At 45.7% G+C, this 20,349-nt stretch overlaps 1 protein-coding gene across 4 annotated transcripts in view; it reads right to left on the reverse strand.

The window, feature by feature from the left end:
- Positions 1 to 18,398, reverse strand: part of ZNF862 (zinc finger protein 862) — a 33,144-nt gene extending 14,746 nt beyond the window's left edge. For 2 of the 4 annotated variants that reach the window (XR_515406.4, XM_008250091.4), the window contains exons 1-5: positions 18,155 to 18,398; positions 12,926 to 13,037; positions 10,660 to 10,764; positions 7,745 to 8,442; positions 4,413 to 4,590 (exon numbers count right to left, since the gene is read on the reverse strand). Coding sequence is in view for 3 of the 4 variants with exons in the window: in XM_008250091.4 (XP_008248313.2) it covers positions 4,413 to 4,590; positions 7,745 to 8,442; positions 10,660 to 10,764; positions 12,926 to 13,037; positions 18,155 to 18,178 (1,117 nt within the window). In the remaining variant the exon portion in view is untranslated. The remainder of the gene's footprint in view (positions 1 to 4,412; positions 4,591 to 7,744; positions 8,443 to 10,659; positions 10,765 to 12,925; positions 13,038 to 18,154) is intronic. The other 2 variants (XM_051836977.2, XM_008250092.4) reach the window with 2 other exon arrangements.
- Between the last annotated feature and the right edge of the window lie 1,951 nt (positions 18,399 to 20,349).

Raw genomic sequence — 20,349 nt, forward strand, 5'->3', positions numbered from 1 at the left:
GCTTGATACACAGGGTGGCATGTGGGAAGTACTGTGTTACCTTTAAGAAGTGGGGCCTAGTGGGAAGTCCTAAGGGACATGGAGGCTCTGCACTCCAAAGGATTAAGGTATTCTTTGTGTGACCCACTGATGGTTTTGGGAGAGGGCCATTATAAAATGAACAAGCCTGGGGCTCATGTTGTGGTGTAGCCTTTAAGCCTATTGAGTTCAGGCTGCTCTGGTTCCAATCTAGCTCCCTGTTAATGCACCTGAGAAGGCAGCAGAAGATGGTCCAAGTGCCTGGGCTCCTGCCATCCACATGGGAGACCTGGATGGAGTTCCAAGCTCCTGGCTTCATTCTGGCCCAGCCCTGGCTGTTGTGGCCATTTGGGGACTGAACCAGCAGACTGAAGACCTCTGTTACTCCAACTCTCAAATAAATAAATAAATAAATAAATAAATAAATAAATCTTTCAAAAGAAAAGAACAAGCCTGGCCCCTCCTTCCTCTCTCTGACTGTCTGGCAATGTGACCACTTGGTCACTTAACACATTTCCACTATGATGTGATACCATCAGCTGTCAGGTCCTGACCAGAGGCCAAATCAACAGGGCTGCCCAGAACTGTGAGCTAAATAAACCTTTTTACTTCACAAGTAGCCTGCGTCCGGTATTTCATTGTAATGTTAAGAAGTTGACTGCTACACTGGCCATGGAGAAGCTGGCCCCCTGGACATCATCTGAGAGATTCTAACTCTCCTCATCTCCTTAAAGGCTCTCCCACTCAGTTTTGGTTTCCATTTGGTGACACAACTTCTTGCCCCAGCTACATGAGGTCTGGCTGAAGTTAAGGACCTCCTCTTCCCACCTGAAATAAGTAACTTGGCCACTCAGCAGACAAGGACACCTTTACTAATGAAAACAAAAGCCACCCACACTGTCCCTTTGCTGACATGTCTGTTTCTGCTACTGGCAAATATTAGTGTCTCACAGTGGACTGTAACTGCAATTTCCAGATACTTTTTGGGGGGAGCAAAAGACTACATCGAATATGATCAAAGTCTGAAACCAGAATTTTGAAGTATGGAAATAAAAGTCAGAAATTCTACAGAGAGATAAATAAATAGTTTTAAATGAGCAAGTACACAAAAGGAAAGGCTGAAATAGGAAAAGATTAAAACTAAAACCAAGCCATCTTCCCTTTTGCATAATCAAAACTATCCTCTCTGATTTCAGCCCTGTTGGTAAGGCACCTGGCAAGGCCAAGGCAAATGTACTAGATAAGTGGATACAGCTCAGAAACACACATATGTTGAAAATATGTCTATGAAATGTAACTATCAGAAATTAATAGCAAATCTTTCTGCTTTTTAAAAATAAGTCTTTTTAAATATACTGTCTTTTAAAAAATAAGTCCAAGAACTATAAAGTCTAAAAGGACAGATTTTTTTTTTTTCAGATTGTAATTCTGTCTTTTCAGTTTTAAACTCTGATAAGAAGCAATGGCAGGATTAGTTGGATTTCTTCAAATGATCAGAGCAAAAGGAAATCTACTGCATGAACACATGAAATGCAGAACGGTGACCAGAGAACCACCAAGATCCACAGCCCACACTGAGCTTAAGTCGACAAAACCTGACCAGCCCTGGACAGTCAATCCCTGTTCTCCACCCAGCTCTTACTGAGATACAGAGCTAACAGTGACCTACATAACAGAGGAGGCCTGAAAGAGCCAGGCCAAACTACTAACCATCTTGAAGAGGGACTGCAGAGTAAGAGGGACATGAATTAAGACCCACTGCTTTTTTATTTGTATACTATTTGAACTTTCAAATAATCTTATACTTGATGCTATTATTATTTTAATATCAGCCACATGATCGGCACAAATCTTGAAACAAAAAGAAAGGGAGCCCAATTAGTAATTATCATTTAGAAAGCAAGAATTTTACCCAAGTCCAACACATAGAATAGTAAGAGTAAGTAATAGTAATAGTAAGAGTCGGTGTAGCCATTTACTAGCCAACTGGGACTTGGCAAGGAGGCACTATTTTTCTCATCTGAAAAACAATACTACTACCCACTTACAGGACAGTTTAAGAGATGGGACAGAAGACAGGTGAGGCGTTCAACACAGAACCAGTACTTGACAGATGCTCATCAACAGCCAACGCCACTGTGCCTTTTTCAAACAAAGGAACTTACCAAAAGGCAAACAGACAGGATTCCAATAACATCTCATATAGGCAGATTACAGCATTTCAAGACAAACTACAAGAAATATTTAAGAAATGGATGGAAAAAATTTTAAAGGCTTTTCTTGGATGTAAAAAAATTATAACTGAAGTTCTCTTTTTCACACATTGAGTACAGTCTAAGGAGTTCTATTTGTGTTCTACTGACAAAAATAAATAAAATACAGAATAATATTTGGTTTTCAACTCTTAAAACATTATCACAGGGGGTAGAAATGTGAGAGGTTAAAAAAACTTGCAAGAGCAAAAATAATGATTAGAGAATTTCTGCTGTTTTAACACCATTTTATAACCCAATTATGGACTTAATCCCTTTCAAAGGGTCACTTTTAAACACACATGTTTAACTGGTTATCACATTAACATGGTCACTTATGCCAGGCCCTGGTTAGTAGCCTCTAGGCTCCTTTAAATGATTTTATAACCCAAACCTGAAAAACAATTTAAACAGGAGGAAAATTAAAAGCCAACGGCTGGTAACCTAATCAAAGGATCTCAAAGCAATCACACACATGGAACTCAGTTGCCAGATTCCTGCACCCATTTTGATTCCACAGACAACTGACCAAGAAAAGCTCATCCTCTACAAAGCCTTCCTGATCCCTGCCTCTGATATGCAAACAATAGTAGCCCCCCTTCTTCTGATTCTATTATTTGTTCAACAACAACAAATTTAAAAAAAAACTTACCTAAGACTGGACTGTATCTTAATTTCCTCTAGTTGGCTAAGGTTTCTCATTGTTCCTCATGTATGTAAATTAAAATGATAAAATGCTTAGATCATTCTCTGTCAAACACAAATTCAGGTTGTGCAATTCCAGTCGGCTCCTGCTGCATGGCAGGAGCAGCCCGCTGGACTGACAATGTTCTTTTCACCACAATCGTCCACAATGGCTCCGGAGTGCAAACCACGCAGTACTGAGGATTACTTCAGCTTTCTGTAGCCAGGAGTGGACTTTCACAAATGAGTGTCCCCTGGTTTTTGCTGCCTTTCAGCACAACAGCGGCTGCAGTGCTCTGGGGAGATCCACTGTGTTCAAGGGTCCTGGACCCAGGGTGTGATTACAGAGCCTGTCACTGCAAATTTAATACTTAAGTCATTTCTGAATGGTTGGGAAGCCACTGAAGAATTATGAACAAGGAGAAAAACAAGTTTATAGACTGATAATGCTTAGGAAATAATCCTGACCTTATCTGCACCCAAAGGGGCAGTGTAAACAAGAAGATTATACATTGATGATGTCATCAATGATGTCATCAATACTCGTACTTCTAAGAAGTCATGATCCGGGTCGCTCCAGGGATCCTAAGGTAGGTAAGGCAGCTCGTTGCACAGCCTTCTGTCATAACACGTGTTTGTGAAATAAAGAGGAGAAACGTGAGCGTTAGAAGATGAAAAGTTGTGTTTCCATTTGGATGTTGCAGAGGAACTCATGTGTTGTCCAGAAAGCAGCAGAGAAGAAAAAGAACAGATGCAGAAAAGAACATATTTCTGAGAAAGTAATAACCACAACTACCTTCAAAATTCTCCAAGGTCCAAACCTAGGGACACTGACGCCAGCAGGGGCTGGCACCTGGGTGAGAGGGAGGGCCTCAGCGCTGAGCTACACGGACAGGGAGGGTGCAGTCCCCTGGGAAGCCCTCTGGTCTCTGGGCCTCTGCCCATGGTGTCCCATCCCTCCGTCATGTCTAGGTGCCCTTCCTCCATCTGGTCCACTTGGTTTGACTCTCATTCAAACAGCTCACACGCAGTACAGACAAGGAACTGATCCCTTCCTCCAACACTCAGCAAACTGAAATCACTCTTCTTCAGCAGCCCAGGGCACTCTCCCCGAAGCTCTTTCAGAGAGAGGTTGCATTATTTTCTACTTTTCATTCAAATACCTGTCTCTCCCACAAACCTGATGGCCCCTTAAAAGTAGAGACCTTAGTTCACTCATGTTCATCTGACATAAAGTAGGTACACAGTCAATGTTTGATAGAGGATGGGTGGATGGACAGGTGGGTGAAGATACTGAAAACGAAATCCCAGAACAGGGAGACCTCTGAGGTATCAAAGATCTGATCACGCTACCTATGCACAGGGAGAGGGCAGAACTGGAAAGAGCACCACAAGCCACAGCCGCTCTGTGGGTTTCCCAAGTGGCGGCAGCATGTAAAAGTCTACACGAATCTTTACCCAGGGATGCCAAGAGCTCATAATTCATCCGCATCACGTCTCTGTACAGCTCCTTCTGCCGCTTGTCTAGCATGCCCCACTCTTCCCGGGTGAAATACACTGCCACATCCTCAAACACCACCGGAAGTGCCTCAAAGACCACAGGAACCTCCTCCAACAGCCCCTCTTCCGGAGGATCCTGCAACAAAGAGCAGCAATCACTCAGCACGCCCTCGGAGATAGACGCTTGGGTGACATTTTGGGGGTCTTAAGACCCCTTTCTCATGGGAAACTCACCAAGAGGCCCAGATGCAGTCTGAGGAAGGAATGTATCCACGGAAAGTCAAACAATCAAATTCGCAAGGCCTAGAATTAGCAGATCAGAACCAAATGAGCCCCAGTCAGATCCCAGGCTCTCCTGGGAGGAAACACATGCACCTGGGAAGAACAGGTAGCACCTCTGACCACATCTGTCTTTCAGAGTCCTAAGTACGGTGCCATCCGCTCAGCTGCTTCAAGAAGGGCCTGCTGTTTTCCCAGTGGGATGGGAAGGAAGAAAAAGTAGCAAGAAAGATGCACAGATGCTCAAGAACTAGACTTCCACATGCTTTGCTGCTAGAGGAATTCAGATTATCAAAGGTTAGATCTGTTTAGTAGCTTCTAATACTAAAAAGTACTCGGAAGGGCCAGTGCTGTGCCATAGCAAGCAAAGCTGCCACCCGCACTGCTGGCAACCCATATGGGCGCCAGCTCAAGTTCCGACTCCACTTCTGATCTAGCTCTCTGCTGTGGCCTCGGAAAGCAGTAGATGATGGCCCAAGTCCTTGGGCCCCTGCACCCGCAAGGGAGACTCAGAAGGTCCTGGTTTCAGATTGGCCCAGCTCTGGCCATTGCAGCCATTTGGTGACTGAACCAGCAGATGGAAGACTCTCTCTCTCTCTCTACTATTCTGTAACTCTGCCTTTCAAATAAATCTCTTTTAAAGAAAGTATTTGGATGGCCCAGCACTGTGGCACAGTGTGTTAAGCCACTGTCTATCAATGCCAGCATCCCATTTGGGCACTTGTTCGAGTTCCAGATGCTCTACTCCCAGTTCAGCTCCCTGCTAATATGCCTGAGAAAGCAGAAGAAAATGGCCCAAGTACTTGGGCCCCTGTATCCACATGGCAGAAGCTCCTGACTCCTAGCTTCAGCCTGGCCCAGCCCTGGCCACTGCAACCATTTGGAGAATGAACCAATGGATAGAAGATCTCTCTGTCTCTCCTTCTCTCTCTCTCTTTAACTCTGCCTTTCAAATAAATAAATAAAAATATTTTTAAAAAAATGTATTTGGAATTAAGAATAGAAATGCGCTTTACTGTTTTTCTAGATTCTACAGCTTTGGTCAGATTCTTTAGCTATAAAGAACATCTAATCTATTCTCATCAGACTCCTGAAGGCAGTACTAAAAATGATTGGTAGTAAAATCCTACTTACATGCAGTATTTGAGAAATGGGTAAGACTTTATTTTTTTTAAAGATTTATTTATCTATTTTAAAGGCAGAATTAGAGAGGCAGAGGCAGAGGCAGAGAGAGAGAGAGAGAGAGAGAGGTCTTCCATCCACTGGTTCACTACCCAAATGGCCTCAATAGCCAGAACTAGCCAATCCAAAGCCAGAGCTTGAAGCTTCTTCCAGATCTCTCACGTGGGTGCAGGAGGAGCCCAAGGACTTGAACCATCTTCTATGGCTTTCCCAGGCCACAGCAGAGAGCTGGGTTGGAAGTGGAGTGGCCGGGACTTGAACCGGCACCCATATGTGATACTTGCACTGCAGGTTGCAATTTTACCTGCTAAGCCACAGCGCCAGCCCCAATACTTTTAACTCACGAAGATCCCAGTTAACTCAGTTTCCTTAGAGGCTGGTATGATTATGGTTTTTCCCTTGCAAAACTCAGGTTGAAATGAGACTGCCATTGTGGTGGTGTCAGGAGGTAGGGCCTTTGAGGCAATTAGGTTGTTAAGAGGCATTAATGATTTGGAAGGGAGTGGGTTAATTCTCATGGTACTGAGTGAGCTTCTGCACTGGTGAGTCATGCTTAGTTACTGCAGGAGTGAGTTGTTACGAAGCAGGGTCTCCCTTGGGTTTGCCTCTTCTACATACGTCTGCGTGCCCTTCCACTCCCCATTATGAGCTGAAGCAGCACGGGGCCCTCACTGGTGCCCTGCTCTTGGACTTCCCAGCCTCCAGAACCACCAGCCAGAAAAAAAAAAAAAAAAAAAAAAAAACAAAACAACTTCCTTCCTCATAAATTGCCCCCATCTCAAGTATTCAACAGAAAATGAACTAAGATAGAAACTGCACAACTTTCCAAAGATTTAGTTAATTATAAAATAAGCCTAAGGTGAGCAATTTAGGTTCCAGCAGGGCTACGGGGAGTAGGAGGAAAGCCCCAGCGAGCAGTCGAGGGCTGTGGGTGGAGTCGGCATTCACCGCAGTAGCTCTTAGATGCCACATGTGTGTCTCCCTCCCTGCTGTCTCCTCAAACAAGGTGAACCAGAGTCTGCCCAGCAGCCTCACAGCAACATTACAAACACTATTCCAGGCCAGCGCCGTGGCTCAATAGGCCAATCCTCCGCCTGCGGTGCCGGCACACCGGGTTCTAGTCCCGGTCAGGGCGCCAGATTCTGTCCCGGTTGCTCCTCTTCCAGGCCAGCTCTCTACTATGGCCTGGGAGTGCAGTGGAGGATGGCCCAAGTCCTTGGGCCCTGAACCCGCATGGGAGACCAGGGGAAGCACCTGGCTCCTGGCTTCAGATCAGTGCAGTGCGCTGGCCACAGCGGCTGTTGAGGGGTGAACCAACGGAAAAGGAAGACCTTTCTCTCTGTCTCTCTCTCTCTCACTGTCCACTCTGCCTGTCAAAAAAAAAAGGGGGGGGGGGGGAGAAACACTATTCCAAGCACAAGTGAGAAAATTTTTCACAGTTTAAAGTTGCCGTGTTACTCCAATGTTAAAGCTAAAATAAAATATAATAAAAACCCTTATCATTTAAGAGCTCTATAGTTGTTTTGTGTTTGTCAATTATTTCTTGAGTTTTCTAATTCTTTGGGGTTCTGGGTAAAGATTATTGTTCCCTTTATATCAGAAAGTAAATGTTCTTGTCCCACTAATTACACTTTGTTAATTGAAAGGAGATGATGATAATAATAGAGTTGTTGCCTGAATTAGGTGAGATGATACATGCAAAGCACTTAAAACAATGTCTAGTACATTAGAAGCATGTTAGCTTATGATTGCATTGTAATTATAGGAATGAGTAGCGCTACCATTCCTTTTTTCATCATCATCTTGCAAGACATGGAATCCTCTATTACCTGACTGCAGAGTTCAACAGCATCATTATATAAAATGTTAACGTTGGAGGAGTTGGTGGTATCATCGGTGCTTTCTTTTGGCCTCGAGTCTGCAATGCAGTTTAAATACAAAGCAGGAATTGCTCCATTCTCCCTGGGGTCCTCCAGTTCTGCTCTTGAGCTTGGCAGGAGCTCGGCCCCACTTTTGGACTCTCCCAGAGGCCCTGAGGGGCAGAACATGGGATAATCTGCACTGAACAGGTGCTCCGGGCTGTCCAGGACATCTCCAGATGAATCTCTGATGCTCCGGAAGCGGGCTGCCCAGATAGGGTCCTTGGCAGCCAAGGCATTGACACAGAACGTGTGAGCTTTGCTCTTGGCATGGTATTTGAGAGTCTCCACCTTAAATGGTCCTGTGTAACCTTCTATTAGCCTTGACCGTTTGTCCCTGACAGACGGGTATTCTCGGCAAGCAGAGCAATACAGAGCCGTCTGCTCCTCATTCATGATCAGCCATGGGAACTGTGCAAACCAGGACTTCTGGATAGATCGGGGCCTCGGGGATTTCTTGCCTCTTCCTGTCCAGTCCCCCTCAATGTTGCGGCTCTCTGGACTGAAGTGGGTAAGGCAGGCTCTCTCCTGGGAAGGCAGGAACTGTCCACTTTCCCTGGCAGGACCCTGCATGTCCATTTCTTCCAGGTAGCCCATCTGTTTTTTTCCTTCAAATAAAAGAAACAAATTGAACTTTCTTTTAAGTCCTATAGTCAGACACCCTGCAGATTCATCAAGTACAAAAGGTAGAAAGTACACATTCAGCCAAAAGGGGCCCCAGCCTCTCTCTGAACTCTTCTTGTAGTCCCCCTGACTCTCAAGGCCCATCTTATCTAATGCAGGAGGGAAAGCAAACAGATGGGCTTTAAATAAACTGTCTCTTTCTCTCTCTCTTTTTACTTTTCTTTCTTTCTTTCTTTCTTTATTTATTTATTTTTACAAATTTAAAGATACATCTGGCCAAAAGGAGCTCTTTGTAATTTGATCCACACAACCTAAGATCAATGTTAAAGGGTTCAAAACTTACTTATGGATAAGAACATGGACCACACAGAGCACAGGGCTGAAAAGATAATTAGAGCCATAGAACATCATCCTTGCTCAGCAGGAACCTTCTGGAGCCAGCCTGACAGAGAGGCATCTGTATTTGCTGAAGCACATCGACGGGAAGACAGCTACCTGTCTCCTGGGCAGTTTTGGTCCTCAGTTCCCTTAAGCTGCTTCCACCTTTCAGTACTTTTCCCCAGTGACCCCAAGCCAGTCTTCAACACAAAGCCAAGCTTAATTCTTCTCTTACACCAAAATCCAAACAGGTAAAATCTTGAGGCCGGCGCTCTGGCGTAGTAGGCTAAGCCTCCCTATGGCACCGGCATCCCATACGGGTGCCGGTTCGTGTCCCAGTTACTCTTCTTCTGATCCAGCTTTCTGCTCGTGGCCTGTGAAGGCAGTGGAAGATGGCCCGAGTGCTTGGGCCCCTGCACTCGTGTGGAAGACTCAGAAGAACCTCCTAGCTCCTGGCTTTGGATTGACTCAGCTCCAGCTGCTAGGGCCATTTGGGGGTGAAACAATAGATGGAAGACCTCTCTTCTTTGTCTCTCCCTCCCTCCATCTGTAAATCTACCTCTCAAATAAACTTTTTTTTAAAAAAGGTAAAAATTCTCATGACCTCACTAAGATTTTTCTTCTTTAAATCGAAGTAAAAATGCATTCATTCCTGAGATAAAATACAACTCATATGCTTTTTTTAAAAGATTTATTTATTTATTTGAAAGTCAGAGTTACACAGAGAGAAAAGGAGAGGCAGAGAGAGAGAGAGAGAGAGAGAGCGAGAGAGGTCTTCTATCCACTGGTTCACTCCCCAATTGGCTGCAACAGCCGAAGCTGTGCTGATCAGAAGCCAGGAGCCAGGAGTTTGTTCCGGGTCTCTCACACGGGTGCAGGGGTCCAAGGTCTTGAGCCATCTTCTACTGCTTTCCCAAGCCATAGCAGAGAGCTAGATTGGAAATGGAGCAGCCGGGACTTGGACTGGTGCCCATATGGGATGGCAGCACTACAGGCGGTGGTTTTACCTGCTACGCCACAGTGCCTGCTACGCCACAGTGCCGCCCCCAAACTCAAATGCTTTTAACTCTCCTGGAGCTATTTCTTGAGCAGTAACATAAGTCCATGTGCCCAGTAGCCAAGGCGTCTAATTTGCTCCAGGCCAGCAGACCGGCTACAAAACTGTAACTAAGTTTAGGAGCACAGGATTTAACACAGAGTTAGTAGGCTCAAAATTAAGTCAACCAAGGAGAAATGAAACAAAGAAATTGGTCTCTATGGTACTTTATTTCACAGAGCCACAGAGCAATCTGGGCTCTTTATAGTACAATCTGAGAAAAATCACAAGAGAGAGAAAACCTTCGTAATTCAATCTTGTTCTCCCCAACCCAAGCCACCCCCAACAGCAGGGGCTGCATTAACACAGTGGTATTATGCAATGAGATGCCATGTGGCCTGGCTCTAGCTCAGCTAGCACTGAGCAGGAAGGCTTACCAAAGGAGGGGACAAAGGATAATCCCTAGAACGAACTCAGCAGCTGTTCATTTGTTCATTGTCTACTGTGCAAATGCCATGTGCCAGGCATTGTTTTAGACACTGGGAATACAGTAGTAAAATAAGATACATGCTCCTAGGGAGAAATAGAGAAAGGGAGATGAGGGGTTGCAGAATGATATGGGGGCGGGGAGCAGGTATGTTCAGATAAGGCGACGCAGCAGAATCGCATCACTGACTGTGTAATTTGGCAGAAAATAGGGAAGGCAGAGGACAAAAATGAGATCTTGGTTCCCAGGTCCTGCTCCATCTCAGCTGAACACTTCCTCCAGGTATAGGGCCACACGCACCTGGGTGATGGTCCAGGAGACTCCTCTGGCCCTGGACATCTCCCAGCCATGGCTCTGGTCCTTGCCCAAACTTATAGAACAGCTCGGGGTTGGCAACAGTTGGTCCTGAGTCAGGAACAGAGAAAAGTTCAGTAAGGCTCGGCTTCAGGTCTGTTTCGAGAAGAGCACTGTCTGAGACCTCCTTTCAGCATTCTAAGATGACAGGTCAAGAAGAAAGCAGGAACCTTGGTAGTTCAGCTACTCAGTTACCCAGGAGACCCCTGGGAGAATGGGGGACAAGGTGAAAGCAATGAGGGGCACAAGCAAAGTTAGGAGGAATGAAAACTACTAGTTCAGACAGGGGACCACAAACTCAAATGCTGACAGAGGACAGCCCAGCAATGCAACTGAGGATACTCAGCCAGGCACAGAGGCTGTGGCAACCTAGAGGACTTAATCCTGTGTATGGGGGACAGCGGCTCCTCAGTTCTATAAAGCTGCCACGCGGAACAAGGGCTCATTGCTGCCACACTTTCCCGTTTGTCAGAAGAGGGAAGAAACCCCTAGTTTTATGAGAAAATTCCCAATGGTTAAATATCGGCACTTTACTTAAATATTTTTAAGAAGTCAAACAAAAAGAGCAAAAGTCAAAAAATAAAGCAAAGCAAAACAAACCAATCTCCAATCTGTGAGCCAAATCTGGCCCTTGAGCTGCTACCCTGCAACTTCTGGTTTAGAAGAACCGGTGATTTTCAAATATTTTATAGCCAGCACCGGAAGAAGCTCCACCCCAGCTGTAATTCCTCCACCCACAGAAATTGAGATTCCTCCACCTGTGCGGGGGTAGGGAACCTTTTTTCTGCTAAGGGCCATTTGGGATACTTATAACATTGTTCGCAGGCCATACAAAATTATCAACTTATAAATTAGCCTGCTATAAATTTATTGAATTTCCAGTCCAGCCTGTGGTTCCCTTGGCAGAGCCAGACCAAATGATTTTACAGGCCTTATATGGCCCGTGGACCACCCCTGCATGACCACAGTGAAATAAGTAAGGTTTGGTAGGTGGTTATCAAATTGCAATCAGCAGGAGCTGGTATTATGGCAAAGTGGGTGACATAGCTGTCTGCTACGCCCTCATCCCACATTGGAGTACAGCCCTGGCTACTCTTACTTAAGATCTATCTCCCTGATAATGCACCTGGGAAGGCAACAGAAGACAGTCTAAGGACTTGGACCCCTGCCACCCATACGGAAAACCTGGATAGAGTTCCTGACTCCTGGCTTCAGCCTGATCCAGACCCAAATGTGTGGCCTTCTTGGGAATGAACCAGCACATGGAAGATCTCTGTATCTCTCCTTGTCACTCTGCCTTTCAAATAAATACATAAATCTTTGAAAAAATGCAATCAGCAAACAGTATATCTGTGTACAGACACAGGCAAGATCCAGCCACCTCTCTCTGTGGTGTAGAAAGTCTACCCACAGAAGCTGAGAACGGGGATCCAGGAAACAAAAGAGATGAAAAAGACCTATTTTAAACAGTTTTATCTCATTAAGGAAACTGAGGCTTAAAAAGGCCACAGGTGGGGACCAATGCTATGCATAGCAGGTTAAACCGCCACCTGAAATGCCAGCATCCCAAATGGGCACCAGTTTGAGTCCTGGATACTCCACTTCCAATCCAGTTCTCTGCTATGGCCTGGGAAAGCAGAAGATGGCCCAAGTCCGTGGGCCCCTGCACCTGCGTAGGAGGAAGCTACTGTCTCCTGGCTTCAAATTGGCCCAGTTCCAGCCATTGTGACCATCTGGGGAATAAACCACCAGATGGAAGACTTCTCTCTGCCTCTGCCTCTCAAATAAATAAATCTTAAAAAAAAAAGAAAAAAGAAAAGAAAAGAAAGAAAGAAAGAAAAGGCCACAGGAACCACAGGAACTCAAGTCTTGAGTGTTAGGGCTGGGATTCAGAGCAGATTTCCACCCTCAAATCTGGTACTCTTACCACGACCCATTGCTGCCTTCAGCGTCCCATGGGCACCACAGACCCATGGACCACATTTCCCATGTAGCATCTTGGGATAATCTGAGGCCCTTAGGTCTGGCCTTGGCATGCCAGATTTCCCCCATTTCACTTGGGTTCAGAAGAGAAAGGGTGGTGTGTGACTTGGCATGCAGTGCTAGGCAAGAACAGTTGGACTACAGAAAACTCCCCAGTAGGTCCTGGTGCAGATAAGGTTGGGGGTACTTATCTAGACCACTGGTGGGGGGCGTGGACAAGAATCCATACCCAGCGGTGCCACCAGCTTGTCAGAACCACAGATCTCCTTCTGCTGCTGACTCAGCAGCATCCATTCCTCCTGGAGCAAGTACACTGTGATGTCATCGAAGGTCACAGGGGCCTGCAAGGGAAAATGACAGCAGCTAAGTACCAGCTTCTTCCTAAGACGCGTCTTCCACATTCATGACCACCTAAAGGCGCCCACTCTGGGAAGGTACCAGCATGGCCTATGCCCCATGTCTCTTACCACCAAGTGCAAATCATAGCAAGAGTGAGGCTCCTTCTTCTAGGAAGCACCATACTGAGACTGACTCAGGAATTGCATCCTTCTTGCCTGCCTTCCCATGTGACCCGAGACCTCCCTGCCAGTGGCTCAGCCACAACTCATGGCACAATCTTTTACAAAATCTTGAACACAGTAAATCTTCTCTTAGGAAGATGCATCTGATTTCTACAAAAGTCACATGCCTCTGAGCAAAACAACGATCAAGACAGACAAAGCTTTAGAGAGAAAAGGGCCCCTGGACAGGCTTTAAAGGAGCTTTGTGGGGTGGGTGAGTTCATAAAACACAGGCATGTCACTCTTACTCTTCCCTGCGAGTTTAAAGGAAGACACTTGCCCCCAAAACAAAACACACTAGGCTGGAGGGCACGATAAAGAAAGAGTAGCAGTACAATTTTGGAAACTGAAAAAGCAGAACAGAGCCAAGAAAGTTGAATTCTCACTGGCAGTGGGCAAAGGGGAGAAACAGCCCACTTTCCACGACTAACTCTTCAAAAGGCTCAGGGTCTGCAAGGACACAAAACCTAGGCCTCCGACTGAAGGCAGGCAGGCTACAGTAACACTCAGGGGAAAGCTGCTCCCTTTAGAAGCCCAACCAGATCCCCTCCAGCAGAGTTCCTTTGACAAGCCCCTCCCTTTCACCTGTGCAGAGGACTCACCTAGACTTCTGGTCTCCCACTGTGAAACATTAACCAGCTGGACTACCAGACACCTACCAAGAGGTTCTAACACAGTCAGTGGAGACCAAAACAGATGAGGGGTGTGGACCAAGGAAAGAGAGGTGAGGCATGGAGAAGAAAACTTAAAAACAAACAAACAAACAAACAAAAAAACCCTAACACCAGAGAGGTAAGATACTGCAGTCAGGAAATGAGGTTATGGAAGAAATAATCAAAAAAGAAAATAGGGTATATTGTTCTGTTTCTGTTTTAAATTTTATACCAAGAAAACTTGTTGCCTCCTTAGAAAAATCAAATATAAATAAGAAAAATTATCAATGCATCTCCACCCTAAAGAAAAATAACATTTTGGGAAACAATAGCATGCCATTTAAAATATGTGAAATAATTATTTTAACTTCAACAATAGACTTTTGAGAAAAACTGTATAGATTGTGTTGCTATTACAAACTCAGAAAAATAGTTCAAATATTTTTCTTATGCATCCATAGATGTTAACTGGAGATAACTTAGACAACAGAAGTAAGCAGAAAAAATGTTTTAAGATCACTCATTTTCCTGTCACTGAAAAAGATTTATAGCTAACATGTATAATTTGTGAACCTTCTAGTCTTTTGTCTGTGAATATGTACAAGTGAACAGTTTTAAAAGCAAAAATGGGAGGCCTGTGTTGTGGCACAGCAGGTAAAGCCACCACCTGCAGTGCTGGCATCCCATAGGAGCACCAGTTTGAGTCCCGGCTGCTCCACTTCTGATCCAGCTCCCTGTTAATAGCCTGGCAAAGCAGTGGAAGATGGCCCAAGTGCTTGGGCCCCTGCATTCATGTGGGAGACCAGGACCGGATCGGCCCGGCTACGACTGTTGCATACATTTGGGGAGTGAACAGGTGGATAGAGGACCTCTCTTCTCTGTGTCTCCCTTTGTCTGTCTGTAACTATGCCTTTCAAAAAATAAATAAATAAATCTTTTTAAAAAATAACTATTTTGCCCAGTCTTCCAAAGCACAATGTCACTATATTCCAAAAACCTACTTGAAAATGGGCTCCATCATAAGAAGCCAGTCAGTCAAACAGAACCAGTGGGTACACACAAGACGTAGCCTAAGCAGATCCAGTGTGGGGAACAAACCTTGACATTACGCTGACGGCAGATCCAAGCATGACTGTTGCTTGGACAGGACAAGGAAGCAACCTGTTCTGGTGGGAGCAAGTTAAAATACTTGTCAGCAAGAACAGGCAGGGCTCTCTTTTCATACCCACCTGTCACCCAGAGTGAACAGGTGAGTATATGAAGGCCAACGGGCCCATCACATAAGCTCCACACTGAGAATGCCTAGGACTGATAAGATAATAAACCAGTATCTTTCCAACATGAGTGATCACATTAACACATGGTAGGTACCTCTCTTTTAAACAATGCTATGGCAACAGCCTTTGGATTCCAGGTGACTGCAATGTAAAGAAAAGAAAAATATGCCTGAATAAGAGGAACTCACTAATGATGTATAATGCAAAGAGTATCTCCGTATATTCTATTTCAGTTGTTCCCATTGTCTACAGGGTAAAGCTCTGACTTCTCAGCCTAGCACCAAAGTCCCCTCACCCTGATCCTCACCTGCCTTAAGCTTACATACATCTTGTCCCTCCTGGAGTCCTTCCTCACTGCAGTCACTCAACCCTTCTTGTACCTTTCCTGTCTCCACACCGGATCCTGTCTGCCCATTTCTGCCCCCACACTGAGATCCTACCTACCCACCAAATTTCTGCTCACATTTCGCCTCTTCCAGGAGGGATTTGCTATCCACCCTCTCCTGGGCAAGGAAGGCTTTCGACCCCTCCTAGAGCCTGGCATCCATGCTGATTGGCTTATTTCATCACCCCCACCCTCCACCAGCACTACTCCTTCTCCCCCCACCACCTTATATAAAAAATATTTCATAGGCTCGTAATTTTTTTTTCATTCGACATTTATTCTTTGAGTGTTTCTACCAGCTGAAGGCATGGTGATCCAGAGATATAAAAGGAGATTAAAATCTATCAAGAGGTAACAAACAACAATACACATGCCAAAACAGAACTGTGTTCAAGAAAAAAATGAGAAGGGAGCAGCAGTTTCTATGGTGAAGGCAGAGAGGGCTAGGAACAAGAGTTGTAAAGGCTATAAACACACACAGAAAGAAGTACATGGACAGTCAGCTGTGCACGCAGAGACTCCCAGGAGGGTACATGAGGCACCAGACTCAGTGTTCTTCCCAGCACCCTACCTTGCACCAACAGCCACGCTATGCTCTGAGCCACTCTCTCAAAAAATACCTCCTGAGAACCTACTAGATACCAGGCACTTCATTGTCCCAGCTGGGGCTACAGGAGAAAGTCAAGTCCACAAACATATAAATGTTGCATCATGATAAAGACTGTGAATAAAATAGGATAGTGGGGTAGAACGTGATGGGGGAAGTCCTCCATGTATTATTCTGCCTAATCCTTACCTAATCCAATGGCTCCAGATTGCTTTTAGTTAATAAATAGCACAAAATAGTATCCAAGGAAGTTCTAGCAACAGACCAAGCCACTACTTCAAGAGGGTTCTGTCTTCCAGCTTTGAGCTAAAAAATGATTACTCGCTGATTCGCAATACAGCTTACACAGCGGTTTTGCAATCACTTATTTCATCTTTGGATAGCATCCTTACTTCCCAGATTAGAAAACAGATGTGCTCGGGAAGGGGATGTTTCTGAGACCCCTTGCAATCATTATAATCGAGAGTGAAATTTCTAGTTGTCAGGATTTTGAAATAGTGGCTGGACTTGAATAGGACATCACATTTGTCCTCTGCCTCCGAAATATTTGCATTTCTCTCTCCTCTCATGAAAAGCTAAGAAAGCCTACTACTGAACAAAATATCCTAGAAATCAACCATAAAGCACCAATGCCACTCTGGATAACAATTTGCTATAACCATTCTTCCTCTTACATTTTTATCTTCTTTACCCAAATTCAAATTCAATCTAAACTAAAGTAATCCAGGGATTTTACCCAGCGGTAAGTGTTATTTCTTTTATAGCTTTGTACGCCCCACAGTGCTTAACATAAAGCAGGCACATAATTCATCTCCGATCTTTCTTTCTACTGTTGAGCTTTATCATTACAGACCACGTATTCTGTGGGCTGTAGTGTCTGGAAAATGCATCACTGTAGCTTGTGGAGGCGAGAGTGAAAGAGACACAGACGCAATGAGTAACTTCATTTATAATTAAGAGTGCTTCCCAGGAGAAGAGAAACTACAGCATCAAAATAAATTCCTTATCCTTATCTTTTGTGTATGGGACCCCCCCCCCCCATCCCAGAAATGCTCCTTGAGAAAAGCGGTCATTTCCTGTTTATCCTTGTTCTTCCAGCATCAATCAATGCAAATCACCAAGCACAAATGTTTATTCAATAAGCAACCGAAGACAATTGTTAAGAGAATTACCTCTGTGTCAAAAAACAAACAACCCTTAAGAACTGTCAGCAAAGAACTTCTAAAAAGATCCGTCCCAGAGAGGCTGCCACGTCGCCAAGTCATCGTGCACACAACCCCGCTGGCTTTTGCTGACACTGCCTGGAGCTCTGGCAACCCTTCAAACCCACCGAACTCTCAACTGGCTTCCCACCTTTTCTTCCAACCCATAGGCATCTGGCCCGACGCCTGAAGCAAATTTATGGAGCGTACGCTTTAAGGCAAGGCTGTTTTACTCCACGAATTAGACAACCTAGGCACACGAAAGAGCCAGAACTACGCCAGATGCCCTCTTTCTTTTCAGCCCTTTTTGGGACGGAGGATCTAGGCCGGGCCAAGCCCCTCACCCCGCCTCTCCATTCCCACCCTTTTTGGCTCACACGGACGTCCAATCCAGCCTCAAGGCCTTCCAACTAGCTGGGCCTCCTCAAACTGCCACCGTAGTGAATGGAAATGAAAGGCACTTCCCCATCATCACGCTTAGCGGGTCGCCCAGCCCCGCTTCACAAAGCCTCCGCTCTGCGAAGAGGGCTTCAGGGTTGGCCGCCGAGGAGAGGAGCCGAGAGGATGCGCGAGACCCGGGGCGGGTGCATCTGCTCCCGCTGCACCAGGCGGCCGCCAAAGTGCAGCGGGAACAAAGCGAGCGGGCGGGCGAGTCCTTCCCTGCAAGCCTGGCTCATCTGTGGGGATTCCGCTGTCCCGCTCCCGCCCCGCCACAGCCCAGAGAAGGGATCCACGAAAGGGGAGTGGGCGACCTCGGGGCCCTTCCAATCCTACCTTCCCCGACTCCCTGCGCTCCATGGCCCCGCTTTCCTGGCCCGTGCTGACCCCGCCACTGCCTCCTGGCCGCCCCCTCCCCCCACAGCCGGGCTAGAGGAGGCAGCCGCGGAGACCGCTTTGAGGACCGGGACACCCGGAGCCAGCGCAGCCCGGGCGGGAACTTCGCTCTCCCACGTCGGGGGGAGGTGGCGCTCGCGGAGCGGGGAAGAATTGCTGAGTTGGGACCAGCGTCGTGGCAAGCGAACAGCTTTACGGCAGCCGGCGGGCTCGAGGCAGCGGGGCATCACGGGAAGCGTAGTCCGGCCTCTGCAAGTGGCTCGCCAAGTTGCTGTTGGCTCCTGGCATGCGGGGTGCTGATTGGACGCCGAATAGATCACTTCCTGCCCTTCCCTCCTCCCTGTGGAAATGGTTACTAGGCAGCGTTCCCTCAGGCACACTCTAGACCCTCCACAAAGGACAAAGCTGACTGGGCTGAGATTCTGCCCCCTTAACATTCCTGGGGCCAATGTCAACCTTGAAGGTGCCAGGTTTTGCTTAATCAAAGAGGGCAATACTTTCTCTTGCATTCGGTCAAAAAGCATGACTGATTGCCTACCCCGTACCAGCTACTGTGCTAGGTTTCAGGGTACACAGTAGAATGAAACAAAGCCTTTGCCTTCCAGGAACTTACAGTCTATTGAGGAAACAGCTAGAAACAGATAATTGCAAAATAAAGACATGAATGCAATTAAAGCGGTAAGCACCAGACACAATTAAAACACATTTTGTCACCTTAGAGAGAGAGAGATGGTGAGAGGATATGGGTTGCTAGTCCAAAATCTTTATTATCTCAGGTATTTTGTTATAGATCAAACTCCATAAATACACTTGTTCTCTTCTCTCATCTTCTTTAAAAGACAAAAATTATATAAAATAGTTGTGACAATACACTTAATTTGTATTGTGCATATATGTAACATCTATAATAATAGCACAAATAACCAAGAGTAAGTGTGTAACTCAATGTATCTTACATAGCAGTCTTACCATGTAACTATCACACAGACCAGATACATGCAGTCTTGTTTATCACTCCCTCTGGCTCTCCCAGTAGATATAACCATACCTTGGCCAGCGCCCTGGCTCACTTGGCTATTCTTCGGCCTGTGGCGCCGGCACACCAGGTTCTAGTCCTAATCGGGGCGCTGGATTCTGTCCTGGCCGCTCCTCTTCCAGTCCAGCTCTCTGCTGTGGCCCTGGAGTACAGTGGAGGATGGCCCAGGTCCTTGGGCCCTGCACCCGCATGGGAGACCAGGAGGAAGCACCCGGCTCCTGGCTTCGGATAGGAGCAGCACCAGCCAACGGAAGGAAGACCTTTCTCTCTGTCTCTCTCTCACTGTCTATAACTCTACCTGTCAAATAAAAATGAAAAAAAAAAAAAAAAAGATATAGCCATACCTCTAGATTTGGTGAAGCGTGGCTCCAGGAACACTCTCAGAAATTAAATTCTGAGGTCCTTTATGTAGAATGGCAGAATATCTGCAATCCTCCTGTACTCTTCAAAGAATCTCTGGATTATTTATCATCAATGTATACACCTCACTTCATTCATGTGGATTCAGTGTAGTAGTTGGCATGCAGCAAATTCAAGTTTTGCCTTTGGGACTTTTTTTTTTTCAAATATTTTTGATCTGCAATTAGTTGAAATTTATGGATTCCACCCATGAATATAGGGGGCTGACTGCACACATAGATGTAAAAGCTATAGAAAATGAGGAAGTGATTACTATGAAGGACTCGATAAAATTAACTTTAGGGTATTGTTAGGAAGAGACATATGGGAAGCTTCTGGGTTGAGAGGTGTTCTACTCCTAAGCCTGATGGTGGTTACCTGGATGATTGTTTTACAATTATTCCCGAAATGGTATGCTTATGTTTTGTGCACTTCCATGGATATTTATCTTTAGTCACAACTCAAAGTTTTAAATAAAAATAAAGGAAATAGTTTATATTTCAATAATTATTTATTTGAAAAATACCCACAACAGTTGAGGTTGGGCCAGGCCAAAGAGAGGAGCCTGAAACTTGTGGGGCTCCATGGGATGCGCAGCCATGGAGCTCCCATGTCAAGGTCAGTCTTATAGTTGTTGCTGTGTTTTATCACAAGGCGGATATTTCTAGTTTCAGTTAGGGCAATGCTTTCCAATGGTCGG

Source organism: Oryctolagus cuniculus, chromosome 7 (assembly GCF_964237555.1).
Source record: "Oryctolagus cuniculus chromosome 7, mOryCun1.1, whole genome shotgun sequence".
NCBI lineage: Eukaryota > Metazoa > Chordata > Mammalia > Lagomorpha > Leporidae > Oryctolagus > Oryctolagus cuniculus.